The sequence below is a fragment of the Episyrphus balteatus genome, chromosome 2 (genome assembly GCF_945859705.1).
Source record: "Episyrphus balteatus chromosome 2, idEpiBalt1.1, whole genome shotgun sequence".
Lineage (NCBI taxonomy): Eukaryota > Metazoa > Arthropoda > Insecta > Diptera > Syrphidae > Episyrphus > Episyrphus balteatus.
In genome coordinates, this window is record NC_079135.1 from 69,728,187 (window position 1) to 69,743,833 (window position 15,647).

Sequence of the window (15,647 nt, forward strand, 5' to 3'; positions counted from 1 at the left end):
ATTTCAAAATAATATTGAATAACTCATTAAATTTTGTTCAGTTTATAATTATGTACCTATAATGTGGATAAAGAAAGTGTTTTTTTACTATAGCAAACTCCTAAGCGTAATGTTAAAAATAAAAAAAAAAAAAAACAAATATTCTGTAATTAGTACATTCTAGAAATGATTTTTCTATTTTAACCTAGATACTAAAATATTCTGCGGGAACCTCAATATTTTTCACTTTCCAAATATTATACAAAATATACTGCCAAATATTGCATATTTTTCATCAGTATTTATGTATGTAAAGTACATTAAGAAAAAAAAAATATATTTTATCATATTTTTCACCCCATTTATCATTACAAAGCTATAAAATTTCTCTTCTTTTAGTCTTGCACTATACATTTACATTGAACATGCATCCCCAAACGGTATGCGAATATAACATCCGCATTGAGTTTAGTCATGGGAACTGAAAATTCCTCCCTCATATCTGAATAAAAACGATTATAAAATAAATCCACGAATGTGTCGTAAAAACTTGCTCGTTATACCTATTTCAATTATGCTATTAATTGTAAATCCTATGTAGGTAACATAATAAAGGAACCTCTAGAATAAAAACTTCACCCCAAATCGGTTTTTAGAAAATTCCTTGTTCACTCTTGCCAAAAATGTCATGCCAAGTCCTGATTATGAGTGCGTTATGCGATTGTGGTCCTTGTTGCTGATTGGTTGCCTCCAACCAGGAATTTTCGGTTGGTAATGTGGATTAGTCCTTGTATCCAACATCTGTCAAATCCCTTTTCGTTATCAAGAAAGCTTCCAACAATGACAGAACTCAAGGAGAGAGTCATGTTGAAAAATGGAAAGTGGAGGGCTTTCCGCGAAATCCAAACTGTATGTCAGGAACCATGGTAGATATATGTAAGGAGACAAGTAATATCATAAATTTCGTTTTTTTCTTTGATTTGTCAAAGTTAAAAGCAACAACAATTTCCAAAACAAACTACAACTATTTCAATAGCTTCTTTGGGTGGCTCCTGTGAATGATGTTCGGAGGTCACTGTATGAATTATTGTTGCTCAACTTATCATTATTCCGATAAGATGAATCACGCTGAATAGATAAATCTACTTCTTCCAGTAATTCTGGGGTACGCTGGTGGTTTTGGTTAAAATTATCTTCAAAGTACACAGGGTTTTGCCTTGTCTTCGCTGGATGTAACCTGACGGTTAGTCGCTGCTATGGTTGTATGTCTTCTCTGTCTTTTTTGGATGAAGTTATTAAATGCCCTGTACACATCTTGTTCGATGGCCTGAGTCACTTCTGAACTGTGTTACAAAGTTCCAAAAAATGGTGCTTTAAGTTCACTCATCAAAACTACCTGGCAGTTAGTATTTTTGGTGTTTATTTATTTTCGGTGAATTTATTGTAGCCGCTTTATAAGTCCGTGATGTCTACAACGGTGGTAGACGGAGATATTGATTTGTTGGTTAGGCCTGGGTACGCAGTTCGAGATACATTTTAGCTCCCATACAAATTTATCGAAAAATTTCAGCCGAGCTAAAATGGATCCCATATAAATTATCGATAACTTGTATTGGAATTTTATCTCGGCTAAAATTTAGCTCGAACTGCGTACCAGACTTTACTATCATATGCCCCTCTAAATAGTCAATCTCGAGTTAAAAAAGTTCCTTGTTGCTGAAGGAAGTATGATCCGCACGTCTAGCAATGGCTATCATCTCTCAAGTGCATAATCGTATCTGTGTGAAAATAAACCGAAAACTTAATTTACTAATTTCGAGTGTATTTTTTTTTTTTTGGTGAATACAAAACTCCCCCTTAAAGTACTTACTTAAACAAGAGTATATCCCAATCCAATCCCAAAAGTAAAAAATCGATAACATACGAATAATTTCATCCCTTGTTCGAGTTTATCCTATCGTTTCACTATGTGGTGCCTTTGAAGCTATTTCCTCCTCACTGATATGTGGATGGGATATTTATACAACTCACGTGCTATGCCACAGCGTGTTAGGTCAATCTTGCTAATTATGTATGAGGTTATATACTGTGCAAACCTACATGGGGTAGGACAGCACAGAGCCGAGTCGCGCCACGCTATGCGAATACAGAGGGTAGTAAAAATATTTTAAAATATATAAAAAAAACTTGCTTCAGTAGGAACAGAAGAGGTTAAGGCTAGAAGTGGGACCACGTTAAAAATGTCAATATTTTTTTTTGTATTTGTTTTGGATACTATAGAAATGTTGATATGGACCTGAGAGATCCCTGTTTCTTTTATTTTTTGTTTTTATTTTTTTCAAAGTTTAAATGCATTTGACATTCGATTAGAGAATGCAACAGAGAGCGCTGCAGAAATTATAAGGGTTGCTTTTTGCGCCGAAAGCTACCCTTGGGCTTTTGGTTTTTTTTTATGGGTTTTAATGCGCAACAATAAACAAGATGAATGCATTTGATCAAAAATTCATGAAATTTTATATGAGGTTGAGTTATTTTTGTATTTTGTGTTTTGTCTGTTTGTAAACTCGTTGAATTGTCGGTTAAGTGTGGGTGATATGGGAGTAAGAAAAGAAAATTTGAAAGAAAAAATAAAGGAAATTACAGCACTCCTGTGGGATTCGATGCGTAATGGAAGAAATTACAGACATTGTTGTCTAGTAACTAATATAATATTAAACAAAGAGTCTTGTAATTAATATTTCTGTATTTTGTTTGCTATTCCAAAAGAAGCATTTATGCGATGGTGTGCGTTTTATTATTTGTTGATTGTTTTAAAATGTTCAACAGAACAACTTTGGAGAATTTTCCAATTTGAAATAAGCTTTACAAGTTAAGGTCGTACTGCGAACATTGAAATATAATAGCAACGTTTTCATTCATTTCTTGGAATTTGTGAATTGCTGTATTATTCGTGTATTAGGTGAACAGATTTTATACGAATCGAAGTATTTTTCCTTTTCGAAAAAAAGATTTGAGGCTAAAACTTTTCGATTTGCTTGAAATCGAAAAATTTTTCCGAATAGAAGAAGGAACTTAGAAGCTTAATTAATTCCTTATTTCTTTAATACTTCTTTAATCCTTTTTAGAAAGGTGTGTCTTTTCATCAAACTTGAACCAAATTCAAACTTGAAAAAATTTGTTTTGTTACAGAAATTTGTTTTGTTAAATAAACCAAATTATTTTTTAAATTCAAAGTTTGACAACCTCTGGTTCGTTGTGTGTTGAAGCTACTTTGTTAGCTGTATATTGTCAGGGTTTTAAGTACCACCGACAAGATTTCGCCTTTGCATACTTTTAGGTGTTTTTTACAATTCGTACAATTCGTTTAACAGTATTTGTGTGTTTTTTTTGTTTAATATTCTTTTCAAAAGAAATTCTTTGAAAGCCATCCAAGGAAGAAGTTTAACAATCAGTCAATATTAAAAAGAAGTTAGTTGAAGTGTAACAACCAAAATACAAAAACTGCATCATATATTATATAACAATAAATTTAACACGTTTAAGTGGTGAGAGAGTTCGTTGACTTAATCTCGAAATCAACCATCTGATTCATTACACACAAATTTTTAAGGTTTCCGTTTAACAAACAAACAAACAACATGAATTAGCGAAACATAAACTTGTGAATGTTATCGAAATACCTCTGTATCATTTGCAAGAAAGTGTTAAGGTCAAGTGACAGTTTGGGTGAATTGGATTGGGGCCTTTTATTTGTATGAAAAGTTTGAATTTGATGAAATAGTTTCAACAAACTTGACGCATTTTGGTTTCGGGGTAAATTTAATGGAAATCATTTACCTAATGTTCGCCTGATTAGTCATTCGTTTAATTCATTAGCTCTAAATAAATAAAGCAACTGACAACTTTATCACATCAGAAAGCTTTTGACTAGTAGTGCATGGTGTCAACTATCTTTTTGTTTTACTAATTTATTTGGTTGTTAACTATTTTTATTTTATTACGTGTAACTTATGGTACAATGAAATAAAAAAAAATTGGATATTTCAGTGTGGTTTAAACTAGTAGCTAGATTGTTGAAAATAACCACAGGAAGTGGCCGAAAGTAAATTTACTGCAGTTTATTTTTTTCATAGAAAAAGTAAAAAAAGTTCTCTTGGCGGATAGTATCTACCTTTTCTTATAATATCATAGAAGAAATTAATATTTTTTTTTTTTTTCAAAACCATATTCGAATACTTTCAGGTTTAAAACAAATTCTGACGCACTTTAAGAAATGTCTATGCACAACGATCGCAACACTTTATGCCTCATTTTATCTACCTATTGATTTTCTTCATCACATGCATCTTAATTAGAAGAACTAACGTATTATCATCCAAATGATATTGCTGTAGCTTCTTGATAGTTAAATATTACATCATGGTTAAATTGCACGAATGAATCACATATAATTTCTTTAGCTATTCAAATGGCTTAAATATGTTATGAATTGTTTACATTATTTGTGCCTTTTGTGAATATTGTTAAAAATCATCCTTTTTAAAACGTATTTAATGTACCTACATTATATCTTATAATAATGATTAACGAATGCAAGTTGCTTTCAGGTTGCGTTGAAGAAGATTAATTCCTTAAAAGAAGAGCTTATATATTTTTTTTATTTTAAGAGATGTAATCTAAAGGAAAATGGTAAAATTATTATGATTTTGAACGAGGATTTTAATCAATTTAAAAATAATTAAAAATTATTTATAGCCAATGTGATAGTTACAAAAGAAGGCGACTGGAAATACTATTCTATGAGAATATTATGAACTCCTTAAAAGTTATTCAATGACTAACATCAAGAACATCGATAGTAAATTCTGTATAAAAAACAAATAAAATAAAAACACAGCTTTTTCAATAGCACATCTAAGACTCATAAATCTGAAAAATAACGTCAATTCTATTCACATATTAATGCAAAATAGCAAATCCCTGTACTTGCAAAAAAAGTTAAAAAAACGCCGTTAAACAGTTTATGCTTTTAATTAAGTTTCTTTAATTTACTACTTTGGCATACAAAAAAAAAAAAACTTTAATAGGTACATAGCAGAAAAAAAAGAATACAATATACATGTTTTTAGTAAAGTTTTACTATAAAATTTAATTTAATTTCGGAAATTCTCTATTTCCCTTTATTCATACAAAAAAAACTATAATGTACTATGTAAGGAAAAACGGGACTTTCGGACTATTAACCAATGCAGGTATAAGTGAACGAATAGTAAAAAAAATCAATTATCAATTAGCATCAGGCGAAGAAAAATACTGGTTCAAAAGCATGAAAGGATGAAGAAGTTATTAAATTATGAGAACACTAAAGAGCGTTACTATTTTCCATAAAACGAAAATTGTTAATTTTACCATTCATGCACCTAAAAATCTTACAGCCTATTCTTTTACTGTTTGAAGAACACTCATTTCAACAAGAAAAAGTTGATCCTTTACTGAGTGATAAACCTTTAGACCCTGCCTCAAAAAAATATTATTTCTTTAAAACTCAAACCTCAACTTTTCTACATGTCACCATTTAACATTCTTCTTTTACTGAAACTCCTATAAGCAAAGCATCACCTGTCTTTTATCAACCTTAGTCCAACCTTAACATAACCCTGGATATTAATATGACCCGATTTCATCATTAGACGAAATAATGCTAGAATTTAAAGTTTCCATTCAAAGATTCTGTTTCCAATTCTTGATTAGTCAGCACATTTTATTTATTGACATTGCCTTAACAATTTGTCGAGCGAATGTCGTGAATCGAAAATATTTTTATAAATTCTGCAACCAAATTCGGATACTTAACGAGCTTACCCAACATAACCGTCAAACTCACGTTTTTTTTCTCTTAGTACCTTTCTTGACCTTGAGTCGTTCTAAAAAGCTCGAAAACTAAAACAATATGCTATCAGCTGTGATCTTTAAAAACAAAGAAAAAAATTCTTCAATTTTTTTATTTTGGTGAAATTGGCAATTTTTTTTAACTTTTTCCTTAAGAGATACTCTTGATCAGATGAACTTCGTCTTCTATGATAGAAAATTAAATATTCAGAACAGATAAGTATGTAAAATAAAAAAACAAAAACCTATTTTTTCAATTTTTATTTCATTTCAATTTTCTTATATTCTAAAAACTTACAATTCTATTTCAGTACATTTTCATTTTTACAAAATGATAAATATAAAAACATATATCTGTATTAATTTAACCCGCCTAACACACTATTTACATTTTTACATTATTTTTTTTTCTATCACATTCACTCACACTATATCAAAAATATTACCTAAATCTACGGTATAAAACCATGATCTTGTTTAATCATATCCGCCGCCTTTTCAGCAATCATAAACACTGGTCCATTTGGATGTCCAGACATAATTTCTGGCATTATACCAGCATCAGCAACACGAAGATTCTTAATACCATAAACTCTCAAACGAGGATCCACCACCGCCGATCGATCACTCTTTGGTCCCATTTTTGTCGTTCCCGAATAATGATAAATAGTAAAAGTGAAATGTTTTACATAACATTCCCAATATTCATAAGATTTATATGCAAACTGTGAACAAGTTGGAATTTTCCTATCCCACAATTTGGCATTAATTGCTTTGAATGCCGAACGATCCATTAAACTTACAGCCTTCAATAAACCTCTCACCGATATATCCACATCATAAGGATGATGCATATAATTGGCATAGATGAGTGGATATTTTGTTGGATCAGTATTCTTCAACATAATTCTTCCACGTGATTTAGGTCGCAAAATCATAGGGAATATCATGAAAGCATTAAGATTCTTCTGTTCAATCTCACGAAATACTGCATCATAGACAATATCTTTCAAACCAAAAGCTCTAGAGATAGCAGGATTTGCCGACATCGAACCACCAACCATAAACAGCTCTATATCTGGCCAACCATCTTCTAATTCTTGATGATCCAAATCCCAAAATGCTATCGTCTCACAACCACCTGGCGATCCATATGGTCCTCCGTGTCGATTGAATTCAGTTAAGAGTGTCGGATCGGCAAAGTCCTCGAAATGCAATGATGTAGCATTGGTAGTAAATGTAACAGCTGGTGCAGTGTGATCCTGTAAGTTATATCCTACGGCAAGATCAGCAATTGGTTTGATGCCAACTTCACGCAAATGCTTTGCAGGTCCAACTCCAGACAACATCAGAAGTTGTGGTGAATTAATTGCGCCAGCAGTTACAATCACTTCTTTTCGTGCTAAAACTTTGTGATAATGTCCATCGGTCTTCACTACTACACCATAGGCTGCCTTAGTTTGAGGGTTTATTAGGATCTTGGTGACTAGAGCGCGTTTCTTCACATGCAAATTTGGACGCTTTCCTTTGATGGGATAGAGATAAGCTCGGTTCGAACTCCATCTAGTTGCATTCCTGGTTGTTGTGTGGAGGTAGGATACTCCTGTCTGAACTTTGCCATTATAATCGACATATTTAAGTCCATCTTCTTGAGCGGCTTCAACGAAAGCTTTAGCAATCTTAGATTTCCAGTCAACATATGAAACTTTAACCGGACCATCACGACCCACATACTCTTCGTCGGCATTCGGAACACTACTGCCTTCATATTTCTTGAAATAAGGCAGAACTTCTTCATAGCTCCAACCTTCATTTCCCAAATCGGCCCAACGATCATAATCCCTTCGATTACCTCTTGTGTACATCATATAATTCAAAACACTCGATCCACCCATAACCTTTCCTCTGGGCCAATTACAACGGTTATTGTTCATTGCCAAACATGCACGATCACTAGGCTGTGTTCGATATTTCCAATTCATTTCACCAAGCTGCAAGAAATGTGCCACGATCGGTACATCCATGACAAGACTTTCCGGTCCACCAGCTTCTAACAAAAGAACTTTCCAATCTGGATTCTCAGAGAGACGGGCGGCCATTGTGCATCCTGCTGTTCCAGCTCCAACAACAATAAAATCATATTCCCCATCCATGGGTTTGTTATCCATGTTCTCGAGTCGATTATCTTCAGCTCCGCGCCGAAGAAATTCTATAGTTTCAAGTAGAACATTTTGGGATCTAATCACAACCGCACTCAATATTACAATCCCAACGATCGCGATCAGTTTAGAGCTCGAATTTTTAAACATTTTTGTACACTCTCTATCTTAACTATTTTTAAGGGCAAGATCAGAATTTTAAAAGTTGAAGATCATTCTCAATTTTAGATATTCAAATAAATTTTAAGTTTTTTTTTTCTTGTCTTTCTTAAACTTTAATTAAGCCGTTTGCACGATCGATCTTAACATAACAGTTACAATGGCGCGAATGAATATAGCCTGAGATTTGAGGCGAACTTAATATTGAATTTTTCTTCTTCTTCTTCGAAGTTTAAAACCACCAAAGGTAAAGGGGCTGAAAAAAAGCTTTTTTTAATTTGTATATCTCTCTTATTTCTTCTCTCTCATTTTGTTCTTCATAAATCATGCGGTTGTTTCAAGTTGTTCTTGATTTGTATCTGCTGTGCTGCAGTGTGCCACCATTGATTGTGGTGTGTCCTTAACAAACGTTATACTTGTTTGCCGGCTTTAAACCTGTATCTTGAATGAAACATTGACGAACGGTTGTTGTTTCTTTCACATAACATGCTTTTTCCCTCACACAAATATTCACACAAAAGGTGTATGTGTGTGTCTGTTGTATCTTGAAATACAAAAGTATCTCGAAAGTGAATTTCAAAGTCAATGTCATTGCTGATTGAGATTCATCTTTTTTTTTTGTGGTTGTTTTCCTATTCCGTTTTGTTTTATAGGAAGCTAAATATATAAAAATAACTGGGCTTTAGTCTTTTGGTGCTACTATAGCTATTGGATACGGTTAATGGTTAAGTTTTGGTTGATGATTTAGAGATACGTGCGAGATGTCATTATTTTTTGTTGCCAGAATTGTATGATAAACGAGTTTGGTAGGCATTTTTTTTTCAAATTCTCGATACAAAACCTCGAAGAAAAAATTCTATCAAAAGCTTAAATCATAAATTTTACCATGTGCAGCCGCTAGTAGCCGACTATATTGATCAGCCTTGACTTCCTTCTCTATAAACCGTCATAGATAGTTGCTTAGAATAGACAGATCGTATAGTATACAAACAGAGTTCTTTTTTTGGTGCATTTTGTTTTGAAAAGTTTGTGCTATTGGTTTGGTTTCTCAGTTAGAGATTGTTGTTGTTTTTTATTACGTGGCTTTTTATAGAGTTTAACTACCAGCAAAAACTAAGGCTATTAAACTTTGGCGGCGAATGTCAGTGGGTTTTTGCAGTCAGGAAAGTTAGTTTAAGTTGTTTGCAAACAAAAAATATCTATAAGAATTATTCTTTTTGTGTGAGTGCCATAAAATAGTATAGAATAAAATACGAAAAAAAAATGAGTAATAGATATTGTAAAAATAGTTTCTTATTTAATTTTTAAGTGCATTTTTATGATTGGCTTTTAACAAATGTCAAGTGTTTAAAATTGATTTCAAAGTCAATTTTAAATAAAAAAAAATCACGACTTGTGGTTCTTATGACTTTTAGGACACGATGTAAATGTCAATCAATCGATAAACTAATTTAATTTTAAAATATATCACTTAATTGTGGTGGTAAAATTGTTTCTTGAGCTGACCAACCGGTTCATGTCATGAAATTATTTGAAACAAAATTATAGGTATTTCGGTAATTTATGACATTTTAAGTAAAAACATCAAAGAAATGGGTTGATTTTTGGCGTACATGAATAAAACAAGTAGCATCATAATAATGCTGAGGGAGATTGAAAATTAACTTTTTATAATTATAAAAATTGTGTGTCCGAATTTTGATATTTACGCCTTTGAAGTTCTTAAGGCAGGAAGAATTTCGACTAACGAATCGTTAAACGTAATTTCATTTGGTATCAAAAATATAATTGTGCGTTGTACAACTCTTACGAAAAGTTCATCTGAATTACTTAGTTTTATGGAGAAGCAGGTATTGTCTTAACGTCAGAGAAAAAAAGTCTTTATAACGTATTGAAATTGAAAATTGACTTTGACGACCCTAGTAAAACTCGACTGCATTGAAATGAGTTTTTGGGCCATTTTTCGGATTTTACTAGTTGAAATTTTTTGAAAAAGTTTTAAGTCGAAAATTATTTTAAGTCGAATACTAAGTTGCACTTGATTTTTATGGCCCTAGTAGGTACGTAACTCCGATGTTCCACAAATATCTTAGGTTACATCTGTTAATTCTAATCAATGGAGGAATGGAAACTCCTTAAACGATTAAAAAAATAATTTTAGAGTGAGTGTTTGGACAGTTTCTATTTTTTAATGAAAAAAGTTTTTTTTTCGAAAGTTATTATTAACGGTTAGTACCTGTTATCGAACGGTTTTTTTTAATTCTGAATTTTTCAAACGACTAATTAAACTTTCACAAAACTTTTTATACCAAAGCATTTATATGATTTTAGCATAAATCAAAAATAAAATTTTGAAGAAATACATTTTTTGATTTTTGAAAAATGTTGGGTTTTTTTTGAAAAATCAATTTTTCGAGAACGGATCATTGCATTTTTTTGAAATTTTGGATTTAGGTGTTAATTTGTATTTGCTACAATATGGCATACCAACTCTATTTTATTAAGAATTAACAAAAAATTAACACTTTTAGGAATAGAACTTAGGTCAGCAGCATGTTAGCCGAATACTCATCGAGTTTTTATCATTTGTAGGGTTTTAGAATTTGCAGCTCAGGATTACCTACAAAAATTTTGTTGAAAAAAACTTATTAGGTACCTAAATATAATTATTGGTATTCCATTTTAAAGTAATTTTAATTTAAAAAAAAAGTGTTTTTTGTAATTGAGAGACTGTTTTTCTATAATTCATATTGATTGAACATGACAAAGAGTGGAAGAACCACTTGATCTTAAAAATATGAAAAAAAATTGTTGAAGTTGGTGAAATTGAAGGTGCGTCACTTTAAGTAAACAACGCCCTACATAATTTTGCAGATCACATAAGTTGTGTGATGTGCAAAATTATGTAGTTAGGTACTTATTTTCTGTAACGTCAAATTTTCTCCAAGAAGATTGCTTTCCTTGACTGGACTATGAGTTTACGAAACGACCACTACGTGTTAGGAAAACGTTCTTTCATGCTACGAAAGTCAATATTAAAACTTTTTGTTAAGACTTAACTTTTTAATCTTTTATCTAATCTATTTAATCAATTCAAAGGTTTTAATTGTATTTAAACCTTGAATTTATTAATAAAGTTAAATTTAAAGATAAAAACACTATTAGCCGAGTTTTTTGCCAGTAGGTACTCATTAAGCACCTTCCTTCTTATTTTCATTTTTTTTTTTTTTTTAGAAAACCACAGCTATTTAGTATTGATGATTCAATTATAGGCTATTTTACTATAAAAACGTTTTTCTCTTTTTCCTTTCAGGTATGCGATCACAATTTACATACATTTAAAATGGTAAAAAACGAGGAAATATATTATTTGTACAAGTACATAGTTCTTACGCACTTATTCTATGGTACAAAACAATAACACCTAAATAAATAACACATAAACAAAGTAAAAAAAAAAACAAAAAAAAAAAATCAATCAATCATCATTTCAACACCAACACTTCAATAAACATCAACAATTCAACATACGAGTACAGTACATAGCTCCCAACAATTTGATCACATGGTTACTTATTTACTCATGTCAACACTAAAGCGCCGCGTGCGTCAAGGCCTCATTAAATAGTCTCTTCCAGCCAGCTCGATCTCAAGCTAGTCATCTCCAATTCCAGTCCTCCTAGATACGAAATCGATTAACCTGAGTCAGTGTCCGGAAGTGATGTCATGCAGGATCTCTTTCCAATTTTGGCCTTGAAATCTTCCTAGAGAATCTTTACCTCGTTCGTGGGACACGAATTGGTCATAGGTATTGGCGAGGAGCTTGTGAACGACGTCATCTTTTTTTTAATCTTTTCTATCAGTTCCTTTATTGAAAACTAGTTTGTGTTTCATCATAGTTGGTGTTTCCTTTCTTGAGCGACTTTTCTTGGGAACTAGTTCTTCAGAACGATATCTACTGTAGGTACTTACTTCCTAAGAAGGAACTTATGTGTCATAGTGGCTGCACCCGATGGATCCATTGTTCAGTTTTATTTTGCCTTTCGGCTATTCAGTGGCACCAAGTGCATATGGCTGTAAAAATCCTTATGAAATAAATCTTTCTGGAATGACTACTGCGAAATTGGCAGTAGTAAATTAATGATTTAAATTTATTGCCACAAAAAGAACTTCACAAACTTCTTCTCTTCTTTAATTTTTTTGTCTCGATGATAATATCCAATGACATAACAATCAAGCATATAATTTATATTTTTCATTTTTAATTTATTAAATTATTAAATTGTCCAAAGAATACAATTCCCACACGATAAACAAAACAAAAATTCTTTAAGTAATTTCGGCAAGCCCCAAAATCGATTCAAGAAAAAAAAAAATGCTATAAAAATACCAATACAACTAAAGAAGATGACTAAATAATAAAAAAAAAAGCCATCACAATATGTCGGTCAATGACGACCGCTTCTAACTTAAAAGTATATGCACGCAACTCAGACTAGAACGTTAGCTATACAATCTTCCATTTTTTTTTTTTTTTTAATTTTCATAAAATTACTATGCAAAAAAAGCTCACACAATTCACCTGAAGCGAAAAGATAACTGTTACTGTAGTATTTTGACCACAAGTGCGCACACATACTACTGTCGGAAAACTAGGTATTTTATATTTATTCTTAGGCTATGATTTGAAAAGCTATGTAAGGGTTATTAGCCTTTCTGGCCTGTGACAAAGTGTATATTTATGTATCTAGAAAGATTCTATGGTTGTTTAATGCCAAACAAATTAACTACCAATATCGTTTTTGTTCATGCAGAAAAGCTTTATAAGCCTCATATAGTCGTAAAATGAAGTTGTTTTTAAGTTTTGTATCAATGACTTCTGTTCTTTTGTAGGTCTTTGGCTTGTCCTTGAGAGAGTTAGTATTTTATACGCGCTACAGATCAGACAGTGGGATGAAATAACCTTTAAAACTAAATAAAATAACTAAACTAGACGCTCGAGATATTTTAAACTGTATGTTAGAATAAGTTTTTACTTGAAGCAGAAGAACAGAAATGTCCGTAATATTTTACATATTTCGTATCTAGATTGCAGTGACCTTTGCTGAGAAATGACTAAGCAAAAACATTGTGCACTTTGTGACAAAAGAATAAAATTTACATGGCTGGTAGTGCTCAATTTGTGAGTAATTTTAAAATATTGGATAGTCTGGATTCCATCAGTAATGGTTGTAGGATGTCGGTATATGTGTTGTTGCATTTCAGAGTACACCTGATGAAAAATTATACTTGCATGATACATGATTTTGAGGTATTTTTTAACACCATCATGAAAGATGATATTTGGCGCTATTATGGACTCTTTTACTTTAAGGCCGATTTAAAGCACACATATTTGAACTGGAAGATGTTATTTATAACATAACATCTTAAAACTTTATTCGTTTCCAAATGTAACGAGGTATTTAAGATAAAAGTTAATTGAAAATGTAGGTATATCAATTTTTTAAACTCGTAGGCTTTGAAATTTATACATATCAAAGCATTTCATTAAAATTTACACTTTGAAAAAGATCTTTACTTCATATTTTTTTTTTTTCTCCAGAAAAATATAAGAAATTTTTTTCTTTTAAATAAATAAATTTAGTTAAATTACTTTTGTAGTTGAAGTTTAGATTGATCCCGAAATAATCCAGCAAATAAAGATTTTAGCACTTTGACTTATTTGTGACTTAAGATGATTAGAAAAAGAAGAAACAATTGTTTTTTACTTTTATTTTGAGAACTGTTTCTCGTATGTCAAAATAGCTAAAAACAAGCACCATTAAGAACAGCTAAAAAAAATAGTTTTATTTATTTGCTGGGCGCATGCTTCTTTTCTTCATTTTCATTTTGATTTAAACAAAAATCTGCAAAAACTCCTCCTACAAATCATAGTATTACACTGTGTGAACAACTTTAAAAAAATATATTTAATGAAATGCTAGAATTTAAGCTTTTTGTACTTAACATAAGGCTCAGAGAAATAGGCCATCTACTCGAAACTATGAATTTTTAATTTGAAACTTATTCAAAGAACATATATACCTACTTCAAAGCTTCACTGTTAATTTAAGGGAATATCTAAATTGTTTGATTTTTTGCGATTAAAATAAATTGATATGTAGACATCAAATCATGTGCTAAATTCGATTCTAGAATGCGCGAAAAAAATTTTCTAAAATTGTAAATCCTTCATCTCTCAGCTGAACTTGACTTTCAAAATTGCAAAATTTGAATTTCGGACACAAGAAATATTCTGCAGAATGTCAAAACAAGGATACACATGTTTGAAATATTCACCCTATTAGTATTCTAAAGTTAACCCCTCTACAATCTTATTTTACTGTATTTCTAGCGTTAACTTATTTTCAAAGTGGTTAAATAAATACAGTTGATCAAATAATTCCTACGAGAATTGTTACAACTTCCACATAGATAACTTTTAGGTAGTTATAATATTTCACAACAAGAAGTAGGTAGGTACACAAACTGGTATTTTTGAAACTTGACCTTTAGTAAATTGTAACGCACGGATATGATGGTATTATTAATTTCATACTACATAATTCTTAATAATATCGGACTTTTTTTGCAAGTTAATATCAGACAAGACATTGATTTAGCCCTTTTATTGAGATGTTGGTTTTTGGAGTAAATATTTTAAATGGGCAAAATTTATCCGAATCAGACTGTTACCAATATACTATTGTGTCTTCGATTCTCGAAACCTGAAAAGTTATATACTCGTAATAGTGAATATTTCACATACAAATTTGTGGTCTTTTGGTGTCTTTGTTTGTTTTAGTTTTGGATTAAAATATTAATTTGTAGTCCTTCAGTATGGATTGTCAGGAATAAAGCCGGAACATGGTACAAAATAATTTTTTCTTTTAGAAAATTTAATATAAGCAAACAATATTTTGTTTCGCTAAAAAAATGCTTTCCTCACATTTCCCGTAAACATGTTTACACAGCAGACATTATTTTCGAATTGTTTTTAAGATCGGGCAAACATACAAAAAAATCGACGGGTCCGATAACAAATACACCGTATGTGGGTGTTATACTTGCTTTAGTTATTAAAATAAACAACAGTGTTGCCAAAATTCTCCGAAAACTATAGGTAAACATAGGTATTTATTTTCAAAAAAAATTCGAAAATATTTTGTTTTTACTCAAACTGTGCGCAGTTGGAAACAGACGCCATGTCGTTTGTTTTTTATACTATTGAGACAGTAAAATAGAGATTTTGTCTAGAGCTATACAGTTTTTAGTAAATTACAGTTTTTAGCCTTTACAAAATACCTTTTGGTTCGTTTAGTTTTGGTTGAATTATCATTTTTTAGTAGGTGGCTTAAATAATTTCTTTTTTTAGTCAGGATTTGAACCAATGTTTAAATACATATTAGATTTTATAAA

General features: G+C 31.2%; 2 protein-coding genes across 4 annotated transcripts in view; one reads left to right on the forward strand and one right to left on the reverse strand.

The window, feature by feature from the left end:
* LOC129911528 (flotillin-2) overlaps positions 1–15,647 on the forward strand; it is a 269,812-nt gene that overhangs the window by 38,772 nt on the left and 215,393 nt on the right. The gene's annotated exons all lie outside the window — the stretch shown is intronic.
* Positions 6,142–8,362, reverse strand: LOC129911524 (glucose dehydrogenase [FAD, quinone]-like). Its single transcript, XM_055989346.1, has one exon. The coding sequence runs from the start codon at positions 8,175–8,177 to the stop codon at positions 6,321–6,323; it is 1,857 nt and encodes a 618-aa protein (XP_055845321.1). The 5' UTR covers positions 8,178–8,362; the 3' UTR covers positions 6,142–6,320.

Coding starts and splice junctions, on each gene's coding strand:
- LOC129911524 (XM_055989346.1), bottom strand. CDS start 8,177: ATGTTTAAAAATTCGAGCTCTAAACTGATCGCGATCGTTGGGATTGTA.